Source organism: Oreochromis niloticus, linkage group LG12 (assembly GCF_001858045.2).
Source record: "Oreochromis niloticus isolate F11D_XX linkage group LG12, O_niloticus_UMD_NMBU, whole genome shotgun sequence".
Lineage (NCBI taxonomy): Eukaryota > Metazoa > Chordata > Actinopteri > Cichliformes > Cichlidae > Oreochromis > Oreochromis niloticus.
Window position 1 is genome coordinate 30,765,315 of NC_031977.2, and position 23,759 is coordinate 30,789,073.

At 39.8% G+C, this 23,759-nt stretch overlaps 3 protein-coding genes and 1 long non-coding RNA gene across 4 annotated transcripts; 3 read left to right on the top strand and 1 right to left on the bottom strand.

The window, feature by feature from the left end:
* The first annotated feature begins 285 nt into the window (after positions 1-285).
* Positions 286-1,425, top strand: LOC109204424 (zinc-binding protein A33-like). The gene has a single exon (XM_019365274.1). The coding sequence runs from the start codon at positions 286-288 to the stop codon at positions 1,423-1,425; it is 1,140 nt and encodes a 379-aa protein (XP_019220819.1).
* A 6,358-nt stretch (positions 1,426-7,783) lies between these two features.
* Positions 7,784-16,316, top strand: LOC106096969 (tripartite motif-containing protein 35-like). Its single transcript, XM_025897110.1, has 3 exons — positions 7,784-7,822; positions 8,153-9,182; positions 12,349-16,316. The coding sequence occupies exons 1-3, from the start codon at positions 7,784-7,786 to the stop codon at positions 13,830-13,832; spliced, it is 2,553 nt and encodes an 850-aa protein (XP_025752895.1). The 3' UTR covers positions 13,833-16,316.
* Positions 16,317-16,849: 533 nt separating this feature from the next.
* Positions 16,850-18,374, bottom strand: LOC106096973 (uncharacterized). The gene is made up of 2 exons (XR_003222423.1): positions 17,312-18,374; positions 16,850-17,153 (listed from the first exon to the last, which is right to left on the bottom strand). It is a non-coding gene; the product is annotated as an uncharacterized LOC106096973 (long non-coding RNA).
* A 2,332-nt stretch (positions 18,375-20,706) lies between these two features.
* LOC106096970 (nuclear factor 7, brain) lies at positions 20,707-22,979 on the top strand. Its single transcript, XM_013266286.3, has one exon. It carries the CDS (start codon positions 21,464-21,466, stop codon positions 22,913-22,915), a length of 1,452 nt encoding a protein of 483 aa, XP_013121740.2. The 5' UTR covers positions 20,707-21,463; the 3' UTR covers positions 22,916-22,979.
* Positions 22,980-23,759: the final 780 nt, after the last annotated feature.

The following is a 23,759-nucleotide window of genomic DNA, read 5'->3' on the forward strand; positions in this document are numbered from 1 at the left end:
GTAGGAGGAAAACTGTGAGGAGTTTTGTGTTCATAGATTTTCAAGGATGCTGTGTCTCTGATCTGTAACCACAACTTCTGTTCAAGCTGCCTGCAACAATTTTGAGAACAAGTCAAAAACAAAATCTGTCCTATTTGTAAAAGGAGAGCCTCAAACCACATGGAAGATCAAATGCATTCTCTTACCCATCTGGCCAACTTTGATCAGAATGAAGTGGCTGATAAGTATGATGGGATAAATACAGCTCGATTATCCGATACAGTAAAAGAAAAGAAGATGGCGGAAATGTCTTGCAATCAACACCAAAAAGAATCTAAACTGTTCTGTGTGGACGAGCAGAGAGCTGTGTGTACCGTGTGTGACTTTCCTCACCACCAGAGTCACAAAGTGGTTCCTGTAGAAGAAGCAGTCAGTGACCTGAAGGAGCAGCTGAAATCTGACTTAAAGTCTCTGCAGGACAAGAGAAACAAATACAAACAAGTGGAGGAAACATACAATGAAGTGATTCAACACTCCAAGAAGCAGCTGTTGTCCACAGAGAGGCAGATCAGAGCAGAGTTCAACAAGCTCCAGCAGTTCCTGAAAGAGGAAGAGGAGTCCAGACTGGCAGCTCTGATGGAGGAAGAGGAGCAGAAGGGGAGGACTATCAGCAGAGAGATGAAGATGATTGAGGAGCAGATCTCCTCTCTGTCAGACAGCATCTCTGCTGTTGAAGAAGAGCTGCAGAAACACAGCGTGCCATTCCTCAGCAGTTATAAAGACACTCAGAACAGAGCCAGAGCCCAGAGCTCAGTGTCAGATCCACAGCTGGTCTCAGGAGCACTGATAGATGTGGCCAAACACCTGGGCAACCTGTCCTTCAGAGTGTGGGAGAAGATGAAGGAGAAGGTCCACTTCACTCCTGTCATTCTGGACCCAAACACTGCAAATGCCTGTCTCTATCTGTCTGATGATCTGACCAGTGTGAGGAATGGAGACACAAAACAGCAGCTTCCTGATAATCCAGAGAGAAACACTTATTACATAACTGTTATTGGTTATGAGAGTTTCAGCTCAGGGAAACACAGCTGGGAGGTGGAGGTGGGAGACCATCCTAGCTATTTTGTAGGTTTAGCTAAAGAGTCACTTGACAGGAAGGGGATGTGTTTTGGCTCACCAGACTGTGGATTCTGGTGTTTGTTGTATTGTAGTGGAAAATACTTTAACCGTGACGGTCAGCCTCTCACACTGAAGAAGAGTCTCCAGAAGATCAGAGTCCAGCTGGACTATGACAGGGGGGAGGTGTCCTTCTATGACCCTGAAGACATGACTCTGATCTACACCCACAGAGACACTTTCACTGAGAAACTCTTCCCATATTTCAGTTTTGGAGAGGATGGAAGTCGAAAAACATCTGATATCAAAATCTGTCAGACTGAGATTTGACTGAAAACTTGAAGGAGGTCTAAAATTATTATACATTAGAATATTTTATATTAAACAAAGTCATGAATGTAGTTTGTCTGGTTTTTGAGACTATGCAATATTATTTAACAGTTGGTTTCAAATATCATCCACTTAATATGAGATTGATAACAATGATCCTGGTAGCTTATATCAATGTCACTTTCTTTGATTTTGGTATTTGCCCCTCTCTGTTTAAAGTCTCTTACTTTTTCATCATTTTTAAACATTTAAATATTTCCAAACATATGATGATTCAGATAAATATTTGTAACTAGGATGATATTTTATGATATTTTGATATCATTTATCAAAGTCAGTGTCTCTCAATTATAGCAGCACTTTAACAGATTCAAGTGAACACTAATATATCTATATTAAACTCTAATCTCTGTTTTAACCTCCTAAGACCCGAACTCTTCCACGGCATGCACTTTTTAATTTCTCTTTGATATTTGGTCACATTGGGGCCCGATCAATGTAAAGACAAAGAATTACCAGATTTTTTTTTTTTACCTTATTTTTGTTTTTAATAAAAATAAGAGCCACATATGAGGATATTCATTTAAAATTGTGATAGAACATTAGCAGTATAAGGTCCTCATAAGTGGATATCAGGCTCTTGTAGAGAAAAATTCAGTATTTTGGTCTAAATAACCCAAAATGTGATGTCCACATATGTGGATGCCAGGTCCTAGGAGGTTAAAGCATTTGGGAAATTGTGTTATTTTTTCTTGTTATTGTAATAACACACTATGTGTTACTGTGCACAACGAATCCAACTGTGGACTTTAATGCAACACTTATTCTGCTGTAATGCACATCAGTGCAGATTACTGTCTCAAAATCTTCTGTATATTTTTCTGTTTTCTTCATACAAAGTAAATCTGGATTTCTATTTGTCTCTGTTTTAATACAACATAAATGTAACACTGGGAAGCAGAGTTACCTAACTGTGGATGTGCATTGATGGCTGAACAGCAACATTTATTTCATAAATCTGTAAAATTTGTACAGTTGGAGCTGTTGTTTGTCCCAGTGTGTTTCTGGAAACTCCCACTTCATATTCCAGATGTGAAACAACACATCAGCACATTCAGGATTTTGTTGTGTTAACTGTGGATTTCCTGTTTTTTTTCTTCTTTTTTTAAATGCAGGTATTGCAAATATGATAAAATGTCAAAATCATGAGTCTATTGATCTCTTGAGTTTTCTATCAATAAAAAATATAAACTCCTGGCTACAGTCTGATATTTCTTCAAAAACAGAATTTCATACTGAATTATAATCTGATAAATAACACCACAATAATCAGAAAAAACAGAGACATAGAGGATTAATATTATTGTACTGAAGAAATCCAAAGTGACAAAAAGAGACAAAGGGAAACTAGAAACAGCCACCTGAAGAGAAATGATGGAGTGAGTTTGGAAAGACACCCTGTGAAGAGAAGCCGTCTCAGTGATGTCCGTGCGGCTCAGGCAGTGACTGGAGATAGCAGACAGCAGAAGTTCAGAGTTCAATGATGCTTTATCTGACTAAATGACAGGAAGGCAGCAGAGTTCATGCTCAGATTAAGAGGACAACACTTCATGTAGTTTATGTGTATGACTGGACAGGTAATCAGTATTTATTAATTCAGAGGTTCCCAAAGTGTGGGGCCCGCCCCCTAGGGGGGCGCAGAGCCATTGCAGGGGGGGGCGCAGTATGAAAAGAAAAAAAAAATAAGAGCGCTTGGACACTGTGGACAGGTTTTTGACGGGGCTCCCACATAAACGCAAAGCAGGAGATGAAGCATCGCCAAATATGTTTCCAAACCAACTTCCTTCCAAGCCAAAGACAGGAAAATATGGTGAAGGATATCTTCCCTTTGGCTTCACCTGCACAAGTGCCAAGGTAGGTCTCCCCTGCAAAATTAGTTTCCCTGCGTCGGGAGCACGCGCTGGGCTCTCCAAATCACGGACAAACAGGATCCCACATTCTTGATTTTTAGTTCACAAACACTTCTTGTAATAACTAACTACTCCTGACATTTTGGACATGTTAGCTCTTTATACAGTAAAGTTACAGCGGGATACAAATAATATCAGGCTCATCCTGCCGTAATTTGTTCCCCCTGTTCAAATCACGGACAAACAGTATCCCACAGCTGTTTTTGAACCCATTTTGCACAGAGAGACATTTTTTGAAAAATGCATTGATAGCAATGTTGAATATTATTACACAGGGAAAAAACAACTACATGTAAAATAATCACACCATGACGCCTCTGCCTTTCTAAACGGAGGGACAGTAACTGCGTGTGTATATGTCAGCGTGTAAAACCTGCAGATAGTCAGATTAACAGTATTTTGTCTCTATCTGCCATTCTGCAATTCATCTCATGTAAACAATAACGTGGCGCACAGCGTGACGTGAAAAAAGGCACATACCTTTGTCGTTGCGTGACGAACTCTGTATTCCTCGTCCACACGTAAACGCAAAAAAGGAGTTTTAAATAATCTCCGTTTTCGGTGAATCGCAACGCCGTTTACGTGTTGACGAAAAGCCCAAACGCATAGAAACAGCTGAGTTTTCAAAAATACCTGTGTAGGTGTGGACGTAGCGTAAAAGAGTTAGTAGTATATTTTATTACTACCTGTAATTTATTGCTGTTTACTTGTATTTGCTTAATTGTTTACTAAATGTTTGAGGTGTGAAATAAACCGCAATGGAGCAAAATATGGGTGTGTGTGTTTGGAGGATGTGTTTGTGCGGGGGGGGGGGTTAGGTGGTGGGGGGCGCGAACATTTTTCTTGTAAAAAAGGGGGGCCTGGCAAAAAAAGTTTGGGAACCACTGTATTAATTCAAGGCTCTTGAAATTTGAATTTTGCTCATTTGTGCAGAGCAGAAAAGTGACAAACGGACACTACCTTAAAAGGAGATGGGGGTCAGGGTGTCAGTACCCCTGGTCACTGTACCAGTGTTTTTCCATTGTCTGGGTGTTTATTGTAGGGGGGAGGAGACCAGAGGTTATAACTGTAACTGTGGTGTGGAATGCTTTAGATCATTAGGATGCAGTGTGCTGATCTCCAGATGCATCTGTAAGGAAAATGGGTAATAAAAGAATTGTGTAAAACATGGAAACATCTCTGCGTGATCTGTACCAAGACAAAAAGAATCAGAGAGACCGTCGATGTCTCTCACATATTCTTGCAGTTTGATTGCATGCTTTTATTGTGACATTTGTTGACTTGTTTCCAGGAGACTCCCCACCTCCCCTATCACTAATTCTACACACCTGTGAGAGAGAGTTTATGCCCTGGAAGGACTGTGCGATTGACAAATCACGGTTCACCTTGCAGTCACAAACAGACCAATAAGAAGGCCTGGCAAGGCGGACGAAGCAACTCGACGGCTGGAAGAGATTGCGGCTGTGCAGATGGAGATAAAAATAGAAAGAAACATTGTCGGCAGGAAGTGAAGAGGTGACGGGAGAGCGTCATATCTCATTGGATGGCGAGATACTAGTCATGTGTTTCAAGTAGAGTTAGGAGCTCTGCCCATCCGGGCTGACAGCGGAGCGAGGTGGTGGAGTGGACATGTGAGGACGCTGCCGGCTTTTGGATTTTAACTGACCATTATTAGTAGGGGTGCAACGATACACAAAATTCACGGTTCGGTTTGGTTCAATATTTTGGTGTCACGGTTCGATAGTTTTTGATACAAAAAAAATGTTCATGCTTTTTTTAAAAATTTGTAATTTATTAAAATTATAAATATTTCTTTTAACTCAAAAGTAAAGTTTTTAAATTAAATGTTGCTGAAACAACAAAATGATAAAAAAAATAAATCTGATCGAGAAATCACTCATCTGTGGAAAAGAGTTTATTACAGAGAAATGGCTCTTTCCAAAATAAAAGCTATACTATACCCTTCTTCTGGGATATATTCTCAGCAGCATATTAAACATATCAGGTCCCCATAAAATGAACCACTCTCTGATAGACCTCCCCTCACACTCATCTTCTGGAGTGCTAGCAGGTAGGTAGGTTTTCTACAACAGAAAAGGGTCGCATGTCAACAGCAATAAAAGTAGCAATTCCCCTATTTCTTTTGCCCTCTTAGAATCATGTGCTAACGGCTGTCTAAATGACTCGGGTAAAGTTTGTAGCATGCATGCTTGTTGTTGTTTTTGTCTGCTTCCTCTTGTCTTCGCACTAGGGTAATGTCGGCGTAAATGTGCAGTCATATTCGTTGTGTTCCCACTGATGTAACTGAGCATTGCGTGGCACATCCGACATACTGTTGTACTTTTGTCCACGACGCGCTTACCATCAGGGTCATACTTCACATGAAAACCAAAATAGTTCCAAACGTCAGATGTGAATCACGGTGGAGGAGGTTCAATTTCGGGTAGTGTTGAGGCAGTTGCCATGTTGCAACGAGCTTAACTTCTTTAAGCTCGTTGCAACATGGTCTCGCTAGCTTGAGTGAATGCATATGGACGGCGCTCAGTGGATCTGCGCTCGATAATACAGCCTAGGCCAGGGGTCTGCAACCTTTTACACCCAAAGAGCCATTTGGACCGGGTTTCCACGCAAAAGAAAACACTGGGAGCCACAAATAGTTTTTGACATCTAAAATTAAGATAACACTGTATATATTGTTTTTTTATCTTTATGCTTTGTGTGAACAACTAAAGTGTGCTGCTTATGAAATCCATGAAGTGCTACAGAGAAAATTAAATTATATTTATGTAATCAACACATTTTGAACTCTTAAAGAAATATAACAAAAGGAAAGACACCAACCTGAACTAAAATGATCCATGTAGCAAACAAAAACTGTTGTCAGCCGCCACCCTTATATCGCCTTTGGGCTTTTGGAGCCTTGACCTGACTTTTAAAAAATAATTGGAAAAAAGCACTATGCTGCTGAAAAATGAAAAATAGATATTTGCAAAATTCTGCCTAAATATGTATTTTACCTGGTTAATGCGTGCGGCGGGGCGTGGTTTGCAGCGCCGCTGCAGGGGAGGCGGACGCACCTGAGCGACACCCGCAATCACGCCTCGCCGCCTTTACGTCTGCGCTATATCTGTGCTGTTGTGTTGTTGGTGGTGTATGTCGGGCTGTGAGCTGAAAAGCTACAGCCGGCTGTATGCGTACAGCAACCGTGTGTGAAAAGTGCTCAATAAAGAGATTCTCAAAAGCATGCTCATGGAAACATCGTCGGGTCTGCCGTGATTTGTTTACAATGGGACTTCTGCTCCCGAACCTCTGCGCACAGAGTCCGCAAATCGGGGCTATACGAAGTCAGTTTACGCAGGACTGTAAGCTGTCATCTGTCAGGCATGAACGGTGTTTGTCTTTAACATAGTTCACGGTGGAGAACAGCTGCTGACATAATGTGGATCCGAAGATCCATAATTGGCCTACCTGGGGTTGAAAGTCTCGATAAATGCATGGCGTTTCGGCGGGTATACCGGCTTCCGCGAGTGTGACTCTTATTTTGAGCGATGAAAAAATAATAGAATATAATTTTATTTTTATATTTCAATATCACAATAATCTTCCAATTTAGAACTACGAGTTAAAAAGAACTAACATAAATAAAATACACTTCAGCTAAATACTTCTAATTTATTTGTCCAATCCAGGCGGAGCCGCAGTATAAGGACTAAAGAGCCGCAGGTTGCCGACCCCTGGCCTAGGCAGAGTAGTCGAACGCAGATCCACTGAGCTCTCAACACAGACAGCATCGTCAGAAGAGAAGTTGATCAAATGAATTAAAAATTGTATATTGTTCAATACATATGCGTACTGAACCGAAAGCACTGTATCGAACGGTTCAATACAGATACATGTATTGTTGCACCCCTAATTATTAGACTTTTGGCGGTTCCAATTGATCGGCTGAGGCGATTGGAACTCTTTTGTATTGAATTTAATCATTTTGGCATCATATGTTGTGAAATTAAAAAGTTTCTGTTGATAATAGTTTTTTAATGTATTTTTTTGGTTACAAGTGTGATTGTATCACGCTAAGCTGGTGAAATAAACAACAGACTCTCAGTTTAAGTCTCTGTTTTTCTTCAGGACCTACCAGTGTTTTGTAGTCTGGTTGAAAACATAACAACTACATCATCTAGTGGGGACAAAGTCAAATACCAGGTTCATTGCAGTTACCTGCTCCACCTTTGCGTAAATGAAACTAACAGACACGTTTTGTCATTCAGTGCGAAGACGCCATTACATTAGTACATTCTGTACTGGACAAGACAAAGTACCTAGAATACTAGTCAGCGGCTGTATTTTGGTAAGTTTGAACATTTAAGAACACCAGGAAACTAGCTGAAATGGCTGAGAAACTTGTGGAAAATTACCTAAGCTGCCATGTGTGTTCAGAGACTTTCAGAGATCCTGTGTCTCTGAGCTGCAACCACAACTTCTGTTCAAGCTGCCTGCAGAAATTCTGGGAACAAACTAAAAACAAAAACTGTCCCATTTGTAAAAGAAAATCTTCAAAGGATCATCCAGATGTGAACTTTACACTGAAAGAACTTGCTGATTCATTTGCTGGGAGACAGAAATCTGGATCATCTGAGACAGAAAAGGGAGAGAAGAAATTAACAGTGGTGTGCAGTAAACATGAGGAAGTGCCTAAACTGTTCTGTGTGGACGAGCAGAGAGCTGTGTGTCCTGTCTGTGACTTTTCTCTCCACCAGAGTCACAAAGTGGTTCCTGTAGAAGAAGCAGTCAGTGACCTGAAGGAGCAGCTGAAATCTGACTTAAAGTCTCTGCAGGACAAGAGGAACAAATACAAACAAGTGGAGGAAACATACAATGAAATGAGGGAACACACGAAGAAGCAGCTGTTGTCCACAGAGAGGCAGATCAGAGCAGAGTTCAACAAGCTCCAGCAGTTCCTGAAAGAGGAAGAGGAGTCCAGACTGGCAGCTCTGAGGGAGGAAGAGGAGCAGAAGGGGAGGACTATCAGCAGAGAGATGAAGATGATTGAGGAGCAGATCTCCTCTCTGTCAGACAGCATCTCTGCTGTTGAAGAAGAGCTGCAGAAACACAGCGTGCCATTCCTCAGCAGTTATAAAGACACTCAGAGCAGAGCCAGAGCCCAGAGCTCAGTGTCAGATCCACAGCTGGTCTCAGGAGCACTGATAGATGTGGCCAAACACCTGGGCAACCTGTCCTTCAGAGTGTGGGAGAAGATGAAGGAGAAGGTCCACTTCACTCCTGTCATTCTGGACCCAAACACTGCAAATGCCTGTCTCTATCTGTCTGATGATCTGACCAGTGTGAGGAATGGAGACACAAAACAGCAGCTTCCTGATAATCCAGAGAGAAACACTTATTACATAACTGTTTTTGGCTCTGAGGGTTTCAGCTCAGGGAAACACAGCTGGGAGGTGGAGGTGGGAGACCATCCTAGCTATTTTGTAGGTTTAGCTAAAGAGTCACTTGACAGGAAGGGGATGTGTTTTGGCTCACCAGACTGTGGATTCTGGTGTTTGTTGTATTGTAATGGAAAATACTTTAACCGTGACGGTCAGCCTCTCACACTGAAGAAGAGTCTCCAGAGGATCAGAGTCCAGCTGGACTATGACAGGGGGGAGGTGTCCTTCTATGACCCTGAAGACATGACTCTGATCTACACCCACAGAGACACTTTCACTGAGAAACTCTTCCCATATTTCAGTTTTGGAGAGGATGGAAGTCGAAAAACATCTGATATCAAAATCTGTGAGACTGAGATTTCTTTGAAAACTTAAAGGAGGTTTAAAATTATTATATATTATAATATTTTATATTAAACAAAGTCATGAATGTAGTTTGCCGTAGTTCGTCCAGTTTGTAGTTTTTAAACAGTGCCCAACATGTAATGAATCAGATAAATATCTGTAACTAATATGATATTTTATGATATTATAATATAATCTTTCAAGGCCAATGTCTCCCAAATATAGCAGCACATTCACAGATTCAAATGGACAGTAATATATTTATATGAAACTCTAATCTCTGTTTTAAAGTATTTGGGAAATTGTGTTATTTTTCTTGTTAAATTTGTAATAACACACTATGTGTTACTGTGCAAAATGAATCCAACTGTGGACTTTAATGCAACACTTATTCTGCTGTAATGCACATCAGTGCAGATTACTGTCTCAAAATCTTCTGTATATTTTTCTGTTTTCTTCATACAAAGTAAATCTGGATTTCTATTTGTCTCTGTTTTAATACAACATAAATGTAACACTGAGAAGCAGAGTTACCTAACTGTGGATGTGCATTGATGGCTGAACAGCAACATTTATTTCATAAATCTGTAAAATTTGTACAGTTGGAGCTGTTGTTTGTCCCAGTGTGTTTCTGGAAACTCCCACTTCATATTCCAGATGTGAAACAACACATCAGCACATTCAGGATTTTCCTGTGTTAACTCTGGATTTCCTGGTTTTTTGTTTTTTTTTTAAAGTGCAGGTATTGCAAATATGATAAAATGTCAGAATCACAAGTTTATTGATCTTTTGAGTTTTTCTGTCAATAAAAAAGTAAGTAAGTAAGTAATTAAGTAAAATTTTATTTATATAGCACATTTCTAGATAGAAATCACAAAGTGCTTTACAAGATATAACAGATTAAAAAGACAAAATACAAACAAAGTTAGCAAAAAGCAATTTTAAAAAGATGTGTTTTCAGCTGTTTTTTAAAAGTAATCAATGAATCAGCGGATCGTAAGTCCTGAGGAAGGGAATTCCAGAGTCTGGCGGCCACAGTAGCAAAAGCTCTATCACCCCTAGTTTTCAGTCTCGTATACGGAGTGACAAGTAGGCCCTGACTACTCGACCTCAGAGACCTACTAGGGGCATAGGGCTGTAAAAGCTCAATAATATATGGTGGTGCTTGTTGTTGAAGAGCCTTAAAAGTTAAAACCAAAATCTTAAAATGGACTCTAAATTCGACGGGAAGCCAATGTAACTGCATAATATAAATATAAATATAAACTTATAATATAAACTGCATATATATAAACTCCTCGCTACAGTTCGATATTTCTTCAAACACAGAATTTAATTACAATTTGATAAATAACACCACAATAATCAGAAAAATGAGAGACATAGAGGATTAATATTATTATACAGAAGAAATCCAAAGTGACAAAAAGAGACAAAGAGAACCTAGAAACAGCCACCCGAAGAGAAATGATGGAGTAAGTTTAGGAAGAAACTCTGTGAAGAGAACCCGGCTCAGTGATATCTGTGCGGCTCAGGCAGTGAGTGGAGATAGCAGAGAGCAGAAGTTCAGAGTTCAATGATTTGTTATTTTTTGTTCCTTGTTATTTCTTTACCACACATCAGTATCAACTCTTATATACTTTTTGTTTTAAATATTTTTTTAGCCTGTTTTACAATTCCGTCCTTGTTTGATATTCTTAAATAAGATTTATATCACTCCTCCGGTTTGTTTAAATCAGTGGTTCCCAAACTTTTTTTGCCAGGCCCCCCTTTTTTACAAGAAAAATGTTCGCGCCCCCCACCACCTAACCCCCCCCCCCGCACAAACACATCCTCCAAACACACACACCCATATTTTGCTCCATTGCGGTTTATTTCACACCTCAAACATTTAGTAAACAATTAAGCAAATACAAGTAAACAGCAATAAATTACAGGTAGTAATAAAATATACTACTAACTCTTTTACGCTACGTCCACACCTACACAGGTATTTTTGAAAACTCAGCTGTTTCTATGCGTTTGGGCTTTTCGTCAACACGTAAACGGCGTTGCGATTCACCGAAAACGGAGATTATTTAAAACTCCTTTTTTGCGTTTACGTGTGGACGAGGAATACAGAGTTCGTCACGCAACGACAAAGGTATGTGCCTTTTTTCACGTCACGCTGTGCGCCACGTTATTGTTTACATGAGATGAATTGCAGAATGGCAGATAGAGACAAAATACTGTTAATCTGACTATCTGCAGGTTTTACACGCTGACATATACACACGCAGTTAATGTCCCTCCGTTTAGAAAGGCAGAGGCGTCATGGTGTGATTATTTTACATGTAGTTGTTTTTTCCCTGTGTAATAATATTCAACATTGCTATCAATGCATTTTTCAAAAAATGTCTCTCTGTGCAAAATGGGTTCAAAAACAGCTGTGGGATACTGTTTGTCCGTGATTTGAACAGGGGGAACAAATTACGGCAGGATGAGCCTGATATTATTTGTATCCCGCTGTAACTTTACTGTATAAAGAGCTAACATGTCCAAAATGTCAGGAGTAGTTAGTTATTACAAGAAGTGTTTGTGAACTAAAAATCAAGAATGTGGGATCCTGTTTGTCCGTGATTTGGAGAGCCCAGCGCGTGCTCCCGACGCAGGGAAACTAATTTTGCAGGGGAGACCTACCTTGGCACTTGTGCAGGTGAAGCCAAAGGGAAGATATCCTTCACCATATTTTCCTGTCTTTGGCTTGGAAGGAAGTTGGTTTGGAAACATATTTGGCGATGCTTCATCTCCTGCTTTGCGTTTATGTGGGAGCCCCGTCAAAAACCTGTCCACAGTGTCCAAGCGCTCTTATTTTTTTTTTTCTTTTCATACTGCGCCCCCCCTGCAATGGCTCTGCGCCCCCCTAGGGGGCGGGCCCCACACTTTGGGAACCTCTGGTTTAAATGACGACTGATTATTTGTAAGACATCTGTTTTAATTGTTGCAATTATCCATCTTCAGGTTAATCACGTTATCGTTTTTGTTTGTTTGTTTGTTTTGTTTAATATTTTGTTCTTTTTTTCCCCATGATCCTTTTTTCCCACTTGGAGCTGCTGCTCACTTTTTTCGGACTTGTTTCATGTTCCAGATATGAAACATCCATCAGCACATTAGGGGTTAGGTATAAGGTTACTTGTGCTGCCATGTGTGTTCAGAGACTTTCAGAGATCCTGTGTCTCTGAGCTGCAACCACAACTTCTGTTCAAACTGCCTGCAAAAGTTCTGGGAACAAGCTAAAAACAAAAACTGTCCCATTTGTATAAGAAAATCTTCAAGGGATCAAAAAGCTATAAACATTTCTCTAAAAGAACTTGCTGACTCCTTTACTAAGAGGCAGAGTGAGAGCTCACCTGAGACAGAAAAAGAAAAGGAGGAAGAGAAGGAGGAAGAGAAGGAGGAGGTGGTGTGTGATAAACATCCAGACGTCCCTTACTGGTACTGTGAGGATGAAGACAGAGCTGTGTGTCCTGTGTGTGAGTTTTCTCTCCACCAGAGTCACAAAGTGGTTCCTGTAGAAGAAGCAGTCAGTGACCTGAAGGAGCAGCTGAAATCTGACTTAAAGTCTCTGCAGGACAAGAGGAACAAATACAAACAAGTGGAGGAAACATACAATGAAGTGATTCAACACTCCAAGAAGCAGCTGTTGTCCACAGAGAGGCAGATCAGAGCAGAGTTCAACAAGCTCCAGCAGTTCCTGAAAGAGGAAGAGGAGTCCAGACTGGCAGCTCTGAGGGAGGAAGAGGAGCAGAAGGGGAGGACTATCAGCAGAGAGATGAAGATGATTGAGGAGCAGATCTCCTCTCTGTCAGACAGCATCTGTGCTGTTGAAGAAGAGCTGCAGAAACACAGCGTGCCATTCCTCAGCAGTTATAAAGACACTCAGAGCAGAGCCAGAGCCCAGAGCTCAGTGTCAGATCCACAGCTGGTCTCAGGAGCACTGATAGATGTGGCCAAACACCTGGGCAACCTGTCCTTCAGAGTGTGGGACAAGATGAAGGAGAAGGTCCACTTCAGTCCTGTCATTCTGGACCCAAACACTGCAAATGCCTGTCTCTATCTGTCTGATGATCTGACCAGTGTGAGGAATGGAGACACAAAACAGCAGCTTCCTGATAATCCAGAGAGAAACACTTATTACATAACTGTTTTTGGCTCTGAGGGTTTCAGCTCAGGGAAACACAGCTGGGAGGTGGAGGTGGGAGACCATCCTAGCTATTTTGTAGGTTTAGTTAAAGAGTCAGTTGACAAAAATGAGCCATCTGCTTCACCAGAATATGGAGTCTGGTGTTTAACACATTACAGGGGAAAATACACTAATGGTGATGGTCAGATTGTGACTGTGAAGAAGAGTCTCCAGAGGATCAGAGTCCAGCTGGACTATGACAGGGGGGAGGTGTCCTTCTATGACCCTGAAGACATGACTCACATCTACACTCACAGAGACACTTTTACTGAGAAACTCTTCCCACATTTTACTATTGGAAAGGCAGAAGATGCCAAAACCTCTGATATCAAAATCTGTCAGACTGAGATTTCTTTGAAAACTTCAGTGAGGTCTAAGGAGCTTGGAAAGAAAAGTGTCTGGATTTCTTTAGCAATGTCTTTTCAATGAGGTCTTGGTGAATTTTTTCCCTTCTCTCGTGTTTTCTTTCTTTTTTACAACTTGTTTTGTGGTTATTTGTTTTTTTGTTCTCAAGGCATTTTTATGTGAAAAATGCAGGAATAAAATTTTAGCACTTTAAAAATGAAATTACAAATGTAGCTCAGATCCTTTTAGTTTTCAAATTAAGTTTAACAATCCAATTTCAGAATTAATGCATCAAATGTTGGATGATATAAAACTGACAAGAGCCGTCTTCTCCATTTGTTTTATTTTTCTTGGATTCCCTTCTGTTTTTGCCAGATTTATGACAGTTTTAAAGTTGTTTAACTGATCATAAAACTGTTTTTAACATTGAAACCGTGCAAAATTGATGCTAGAGAGCTCAATAGATGCTGATAAATGTCACTTTGATTCCCTTTACAAGTTATTGAGATCCATATCAGCAAAAAACTGTCTGGCCAATATGTGTGTTCAGAATGTGCTAAAACTGACTAATAAATAAACCCAGTGTCTTCTTTTCTTTTGGTACTTCACAATCAGTGATGAATTTCAGTAAAGGATTGTCCTTATTTACATGTGATTCTTATGGTATGTTCTTCATCACGACAAAATAAACCAAGCTGTGTATGATGACATAATAATTTCTTTAGAATAATCTGCAATGACACATTCTAAAAGATTATTCAGTTGTATTCATACAAACTAAAGCTCATTCTTTGTTTCTTAGACTATTCCTAAATTCTGTGTAAATTGCTTTGTCAGGGACAATTCATAATACACCTTACATTTTCAACTCAACCCAATAAAACAGATAAGTAAAACAGTAAAAATCATATTACGGTTTAAAACTGCAACGAGGTCTCTGTGATTCTTTTAGTTTTGTTTTCTCTTCTCTGAAGCTTTCTTGCTTTTGTTACAGCTTGTTTTGTGGTTATTTGTTTTTCAATTTAGGCAACTCCTGTTGTTCTTTCCTATGTGAGAAATTGCAGAAAGAAAGATTTAGAACCTGCATGAATTTATACAATGGGATAGAAATGATTTTCAAAAGACAGACAGCAAAACTGAATCATAAATGTCATTTGTCTGTTTTGTTTAATATTCACTTTGAATGTGTTAAAATCTTTTTATTTACTTGTTCATTTTTTGTTGATTTTCTGCCTTTTTTGCCAATATGTAGCAGCTTTAAAGTCACTGTGTGTTCATGAAACAGTTTTTTAAATATATAAACAGTGCAAAATTGATGTGGCATTGATAAGCAAGCACTGATAAATGCCACTTTCCTTTCCTTCATCAATTATTTAGATCCATATCAGCTAATAACAGCATTGTGACAATTTGTCTTTTAATGGTTTCAAAATGATAAATAGACTTGACTCATAAATAATCCTAATGTCATCTTTTGATATTTAACTGTCTGTGAATAATTTAAGTGATCTGTTTCATTTAAATGTGTTTCTTATGGCATGTTCTCCATTATGTTGCAAAATAAGCCAAACTGTGTACATTCAGCCATGTTTTCTTTAGAATGTGTCATTGCAGAATAATGTTAACTTTCTGACATTTATTCAGTTGTATTCATACAAACTAAAGCTCATTCTTTTTTGTAGATTGTTCCCAAGTCCTGTGTAATTTGCTTTGTCAGATACTATTCATATTATTCCTCAGATTTCAGTTCCTGAGTCTGTCTCTGAAGCAGCGTTTGATAAGAAATCAATATGTGAGACAGTTACATATTCACAGTGCTGATAAGACGAAGGGAGACGCAATATGTGCAAGTGCCCTGCATTGGTTTGAGCACTGTGATTAGTCTGAGCGAACAAAAAAAATATAAAAAAAAATACCCCAGAGTTAACATGATATATCCACAATGCCAAAACAGGCCTGCAACAAACATTGTATAATGTTTCATGTTAAGCCTAGAGTTCATTTTAAAGCCTCCTTGGCTTACATCATGGAACCTTGTTTCAAGTTTTATAGACCATTAAGTAACACCTCTTTAGTTCCAGTATGCCCCATCCTTATTAAAAGCCAGGCTGTGCATACCTTTGACCTGAACGAGGCCCTCTGAGGGGGCATTGAAAGGTACTTCATCAACCAACCAAATAGCCAATACTGCACGTTAGATAAAGTGTATCTATAGAAACCAGGGCAGGAGGCCAAAGTGGAAAGCTATTATGTTTTTGAAATATTTATGGCCCAACAGTGTACCATTGTGTCTTAAAAAAAAGTCTTATTAGAGCAATTCCCCATTGACATGACGTCCCTTAATAACATGCGAGCTGAAAAACAGTTAAATATCTGTGGCATTGACAGAATCGTGGTTTTCTTTGCTACTGACTGACCAGAAACATTTATTTCATAATTTGTGAACATTCGACCAGTTGGAGCTGCTGTTTGTTCCAGTGTGTTTCTGTGAAGTCCAACTTCATATTCCAGATCACATCAGCACATTCAGGATCTAGTCTCGTTAACTGTGGATATCCTCTTTTTCACCTGCAGAACAAATATGATGGAAATGTCAGATTCCTGATTTCAGTGATCTCCTGGATTATTTCTGTCAATAAAAAATATCAAAGTCTGGCTGCATTCTGATTTGTCTATAAACATTGAAGGAAATTTTATCTTAACTCTTATGGTTTAACTCTTACTGTATTCAAACTGTCATTTTATTGCTAAGATCTTAACACATCTTCTTAAAGTTAGAGAATCTATGGTATCTTCCCCTAAAGCTTTGTTTTCCTTTTTCTCGTAGATCCACCCTGCACGCGCAGATTACCCCTTTCCCTCTGAGTGCGTGTCAGCCCCCTTCCCTGGTTTCCCTCCGTTTATTTATCAGTGTACACCAAGGGCATAGACTTGGCATGGACGGAAGGGACATGTCCCCACCAATATCCAGCGATTATTGAATTGTGCCCACCAATAATTTGATCTCTTCGAGTAAAGAAAAACAAACCCAATTGTCAGAATTTTACCCCTGATACTGCTGGATAAACAGAAACTCACTCAGGAACGAGGTCACACAGAGCTCAAGTTTTCACTCGCGAGAGGGAAGCAGTTGTCTCCAACCCACTTCAACTTGCTTTCCCCCTGCAGGTTGTTTTTATTGGTTACACACATGAATATTCATAAAGCTTGTTGCTGTATTACCTATGAAAAATTACTATAACTGGTTACAAAGTGTGATTGTACTGTGCAAGCGTGATTATACATTGTGTGTGGTTATATGATGGGAGTGCAGCTCTCCCAGATTGTTGCCGGTAGAATCTGTTCTTCTCAAGGCTGCTTGTTCCCCTTATCAATGTCATGCACGTAGTCATATGCGTAGGTTACCTAGATAGCAAACAGAAGAATTTTAGCTTTCTAAATGGCATTGTGTAGATTTTTAAATGGCAACCTACAACACATACATTAAACCTAACACCGATAGAAAGAAAAATACGATCTGTCAACGTCTCATTCACCCAGCGGTGCAGAAAAAGTTAAATTACGTTCTCTACTGGAGTCCTACGTCATGTGACAAATATGGCCAATGTGATTGGCTGTGCCTTTCAGGGAGCTCTGTTTAGTTTTAGCAGCGGCAAGCCTGCGCTTCGAGGACCTGCAAGGAGGAGAGGAGGATGGCAGCAAAAAGGAAGAACCTGGATATAATGTTGCACACTTGGGTTAAGATGAATCAAAACCAGTGTAGCTTTGTGATTTCGCCTTTACTGCAAATATATATGTAGACATAGCACAACGTTACACACTTTTGCAGTCTCACACAACTCTTATAGGCGCAATGCCTTATGGTTAGTCTTTTAACTCAAAACACTAATACTTCTTACAGTACAACAATGAAATAAACATAAACAAAAGATAGTGTGATCCACCAGTCTATATCTGCTGTGATTACAGCCCGGTACAGGTATAAATCCACAAAAGCGCAACGAGGTTTCCGCGCAAACTAATGAATTATCTCTAGCTGCTAATCGTTAGCGTCACGGCTAATTCACATCGCTACCAATAACTTATATACTAATGACACATAATGGGGATTAACGGCCAACTTTCCCACATTCTCTGCAACCCCGTGGACTCATCTGTAGATACATTTTAAGTTATTTACCATCTTGTATCTGCTTACCTGCAAATATATATATGGACATAGCACAATGTTACACACTTTTGCAGTCTCACACAACTCTTATAGGCGCACAGCCTTATGGTTAGTGGGTGGGCTTATTTACTCCCGCTAGAGCTGCTCATTTTAGGGGATACTCCCTCTTGTGGTGTAACGGAGGAATAACTACCCTTCCTGCACTATGTCATTTTTGGAGACTGGGGCACACATTATTTTACAACAGTCAAAGAAAATACATATTTGAACAATCAGACCATTTAACTAACTATAATATTGTAACTAAAGATTATTGGGGGGTGTCCTGTTTTGTCCACAATGTCTTTCTCGTCCTTACAATAAGAAAGTATTTTTCAAAGAAACCTGTCAGTCACTTAAAGCCAAGTTCATTCATAAAATGTGTCCGTCATAATAACGTTACAGGCTATGCTAGGCTTTGGCCCACAACAGTCTAAAATTGTATGTAACCATGAATAACGTGTCTTGGAAAATAACTGCACAACATGCAGCACTATTAGTTATCTCAGTCTCCCAGAGTAGCATTTCTAATTTTGATTGAAACTGTCAGAGAAAACGGCAGCCTCGAGCAAGCCAGGATATTAGTTTACAGAGGCTGTTAAAATTATATGTCTAACGTTAAAATGTTGGTGACACAATAATTTCATCCTAATGGTACTGACATATTCATAGGGTTAATTTTTGAGACAAAATATCATGAGGTAGTCATGATTTTGCAAATATTCCACCTTGTAGTGCAGTTTGCACAAATTGTTTTAAAAATGCACTCACCCTACAAACATTACTGATGAGTCAAGATCTGCACACATTGACAGAAACACTGAAGCAGCTACACATTTTATTCTTATTGTCATGTATGTCCTATTTGTCAGGTGACAGAAGAACCAACACAAAGCTCAGTGAGTAATGGTGATACAAGATCACAGGTGAAATTGGATGATGACTTGTTGGTTCATTACTGTATTTGAAGCACATGTGTGACTGCATGTATTTGGAATGTCTCACTGTTATTTATCAGGTGACAGAGGCAGCTCTGCCATGTTGTAGCTCAGACAGAGGTGAAGAGGCGAGGTCACAGGTGACTGACTGATGATTCGGTGCTATAGATTAACTAGTATTTATTATCATGACAATTGTTAGGCTGCTGATGTAAATTGATTCATTAGTGTATATCTGACAAAGAATCTGAATTGACATGTCTCACTTTTTATATGGCACGAATCAATGTGTTATTTTATCAGGTGGCAATATGTCCTAGTGCAGTCAGAGGGGAAGAGCCAGGGCAAAAGGTGAGGCACATCAGGCACATAATAATAATTTTAATCTGAGGATAAAACACATGTACTGAGGCTGAAAGAAGCTTCAGTGCTCTCAGAAGACTAAAAACATGGCTAAGGTCAACAATGACTCAAATGAGATTAAACAATGCTGTATGCCATGTCCACCAGGAGAGACTGGACAGTATAGATGTAAAACCAATATGCCAGCAGTTTATCTCAGTTAACAAGAGGAGAAGGCATGTGTTTGGCTCCTTCACATAGTGGACATTGAGTTGTTGTGTGGGACACCAGTAGTCCATGTCTGTTGCTGTAACAGTGGTTCATGTTTAGAATCAAAAATCCCAGCTCACTGATTTGATCGGGGCAATAGTGCCTAAAATGTTGCATAATTTTGCTGAGAGATCTTTTACTTTGTGGTGATCTTAGATGAGTAGTTTTATGGACAAAAACCACCAGGTCACTCAGTGTTCCCTTAGTGCCAAAGTATAACAGATGTTGGTGTACTATAACTGAAGTAATGTTGTTAAGTCCTTAAAGTCATACTCTTTTATTGTCATGACTGTATTTGAAGCTATTTTTATTTTTGTATGATACCTGATTTATATGGAATATGGCTGAAGTAAACGAAAGTCTAAAATACTTAGTCATTTGTTTAAAAGTAATTGAACATTATTTAATTCACATATAAAACTATGAATTGTAATTTTAAATGGTTTAAAAGCATGTAGAATAGCATATGTAGGCAAGTATATTTCTCCTTTTTTATCAAGAAGCAAAAACCAAAAGGAAAACAAAGAAACAGGGCAGGGTTCGGTGGTTGAATCATCCGTCCCCACCAATGCCAAAACCAAATCTACACCCTTGGTGTACACAATCTCCCACCCTGTGTAAATAATTCAGAAAATGTAAATAAAGAGCATTTCCTGCATTCCCTGCGCTTCTGTGTGTTCTGCCATAGAGTCTGTTCATTCAGCTTAACACCGCAGCTGACTTCAGCCTAAAACCACAGAAAACCATTAAAGTAAATATTAATTTACCAAATGATCCCATAATTGTACCAAATGGTGTAAAATGACCCCCAGAGTGCTGTGTTGTAAAGTTTTGAAAATTGGTAATGATCTCGTTTGTTACTCAAACTGTTTGGTAACTTCCTGTAAAAATGTATGAGTTATTTTTAAAGGCACTTGACGTGCATTATGGAAAGATAACAAAACACACATACAAAAGGGGTTGTGGAACATTAAAAGGAAGTGTAAAGGTTACTGATATAGAAAGGTGAACTAAGGAGAAACTGGGAGAGTAAACATGGAATCTAGCTTCAGCTGAAAAATAGCAACAAGGTAAAATACATGCATTATATGCTTTTAATCATTTTAGTATCATAGGTATTGTAACAATAGTTACTTTGAACCTGGTTCCTGTTATTGATACACTCAAATGTTCCCAGTATTACTAAAATATCAATATTTTTAATAGGAGAATTAATTCTAGAAGACAAATATTTCAGTATCGTTCTGCACACCACTTGCAGGAACATGCAGTGTCCTTGGTAAAAGTTAAACTAACCCGACAATAGGGCACTTACAAGGAAACCTCAGAAGAATGGTGACTAATTCCCTTTGCAACATGCAACCAACGAAGTATTCATTAGTTTTATCTTTTACTCCGGTTATTTTACGAGCTGTGTTATTTTATGCAGAATCTTTATTTTGTCAATTCTGTGTATTTAGTCTAGGGTTTGATTTGGAGAGAAGTCTTTGAATAAACGTGGTAATTACAGTGCGAAGCTACACCGTATAGTGGGGACATAGTCCAATGAGAGGATCATCGGTATCAGCTCCACCCATAACAGAGTAAATGAAACTTAGATTCACTTTGTCGATCTGATCGGGATGTCATTACATTAAAGGTTGGGATCTGTACTGACGAGCACAAAATAACGCAAAGTCAGACGAACTTTATTTTGGTGAGTCTTGACATGTAAACTAGCAGGGATGGCTGAGAAATTACTTTAATAATTGTCTGCATGTAATACAATAGCAAGTGCATTACTATCAGCTCCACCCCTAACAGAGTAAATGAAACTTGGCTCTGTCGTTCACAATACGGACGCCATTACGTTAAACCCTTCGCTCTGGACCGAAGAACACGATTTGGCGGAATTATAAGTGAAACTGGTCGTATTTCGGTGAGTCTTCTGATAAAAAAAAAAAAATCCTTGAAAAATGGCGGAGAAAGACACACTTGTTGAAAACTACCTGAGCTGCCATGTATGTTCAGAGACTTTCAGAGATCCTGTGTCTCTGAGCTGCAGCCACAACTTCTGTTCAAGCTGCCTGCAGAAATTCTGGGAACAAACTGAAAACAAAAACTGTCCCATTTGTAAAAGGAAATCTTCAAAGAATGAACCATCTATAAACGTTTCTCTCAGAGAACTTGCTGACTCCTTTGCTAAGAGGCAGAGTGAGAGCTCACCTGAGACAGAAAAAGAAAAGGAGAAAGAGAAGGAGGAGGTGGTGTGTGATAAACATCCAGAGGTCCCTTACTGGTACTGTGAGGATGAAGACAGAGCTGTGTGTCCTGTGTGTGAGTTTTCTCTCCACCAGAGTCACAAAGTGGTTCCTGTAGAAGAAGCAGTCAGTGACCTGAAGGAGCAGCTGAAATCTGACTTAAAGTCTCTGCAGGACAAGAGGAACAAATACAAACAAGTGGAGGAAACATACAATGAAATGAGTGAATACATGAAGAAGCAGCTGTTGTCCACAGAGAGGCAGATCAGAGCAGAGTTCAACAAGCTCCAGCAGTTCCTGAAAGAGGAAGAGGAGTCCAGACTGGCAGCTCTGAGGGAGGAAGAGGAGCAGAAGGGGAGGACTATCAGCAGAGAGATGAAGATGATTGAGGAGCAGATCTCCTCTCTGTCAGACAGCATCTCTGCTGTTGAAGAAGAGCTGCAGAAACACAGCATGCCATTCCTCAGCAGTTATAAAGACACTCAGAGCAGAGCCAGAGCCCAGAGCTCAGTGTCAGATCCACAGCTGGTCTCAGGAGCACTGATAGATGTGGCCAAACACCTGGGCAACCTGTCCTTCAGAGTGTGGGAGAAGATGAAGGAGAAGGTCCACTTCAGTCCTGTCATTCTGGACCCAAACACTGCACACTGCTGTCTCTATCTGTCTGATGATCTGACCAGTGTGAGACATGGAGACACATGGCAGCAGCTTCCTGATAATCCAGAGAGAAACACTTATTACTTTGACGTTTTTGGCTCTGAGGGCTTCAGCTCAGGGAAACACAGGTGGGAGGTGGAGGTGGGAGACCATCCTGACTGGATTGTGGGTTTAATTAAAGAGTCGGCTGATAAGAATGAATCTTCTGCATCAGCAGAATTTGGGATTTGGTGTTTAAATTATGAGAGTGGAAAATACAGTATTTGTGCTGACAAGACTGTGACAGTGAAGAAGAGTCTCCAGAGGATCAGAGTCCAGCTGGACTATGACAGGGGGGAGGTGTCCTTCTATGACCCTGAAGACATGACTCTGATCTACGCTCACAGAGACACTTTCACTGAGAAACTCTTCCCATATTTTAATATTGGAACGATAGGAGACGCCAAAACCTCTGATATCAAAATCTGTAACACTCGCATAACATTGAAAACATCGATGAGATCGAAGTGATTTTTTTTCCTACTCTTTAAGAACTTATTTGACATTTTTATTTACATTGATTTTAAATACTGTATATTAGGGGTGCAACAATACTCGTATCGATATTGAACCGTTCGATACAGTGCTTTCAGTTCGGTACGCATATGTATCGAACAATACAAATTTTTTTATTTATTTTATCAACTTTTCTTCTGACGATGCTGTCTGTGTTGAGCGCTCAGTGGATCTGCGTTCGACTACTCCGCCTAGGCTGCACTGTCGAGTGCAGATCCACTAAGCGCAGCGCAAGCTAGCAAGACAGAAGCGAAGCTCGTTGCAACATGGCAACTGCCTCAACGCTACCCGAAATTGAACCTCCCCCACCCTCATTCAGATCTGGCGTTTGGAACTATCTTGGTTTTCATGTGAAGTATGACCCTGATGGTAAGCGCGTTATGGACAAAAGTAAAACAGTATGTCGGATGTGCCACGCAATGCTCAATTGGTGGGAACTAGTGTGTTAGCGCAGTTAGCTTGTTAACGTGTTGACGCCGTCCAGCCCCACGCACGGGGCGATCCGTGGTAACTCATTAACGGAGATTTGCCGCGTTATGGCGTTAATGTCATTTTAACAAGATTAACACTGACAGCACTAGTGGGAACACAACGAATATGACTGCACATTTACGCCGACATCATCCTAGTGCAAAGTCAAGTGGAAGCAGACAAAAACAACAAGCACACATGCTACAAACTTTACCCGAGTCATTTAGACAGCCGTTAGCACATGATTCTCCTTATGGGGACCTGATATGTTTAACATGCTGCTGAGAATATAGCCCAGAAGAAGCGTATAGTATAGCTTTTATTTTGG

Excerpts from the sequence above, each read along its gene's own strand:
- LOC106096969 (XM_025897110.1), top strand. The coding sequence starts at position 7,784 with ATGGCTGAGAAACTTGTGGAAAATTACCTAAGCTGCCAT. Across the intron at positions 7,823-8,152 it reads AAAATTACCTAAGCTGCCAT|AGTCACAAAGTGGTTCCTGT; the intron begins GTGTGTTCAGAG and ends TCTCTCCACCAG. Across the intron at positions 9,183-12,348 it reads AACATCTGATATCAAAATCT|GTTACTTGTGCTGCCATGTG; the intron begins GTGAGACTGAGA and ends GTTAGGTATAAG.
- LOC109204424 (XM_019365274.1), top strand. The coding sequence starts at position 286 with ATGTCTTGCAATCAACACCAAAAAGAATCTAAACTGTTCTGTGTGGAC.
- LOC106096970 (XM_013266286.3), top strand. The coding sequence starts at position 21,464 with ATGGCGGAGAAAGACACACTTGTTGAAAACTACCTGAGCTGCCATGTA.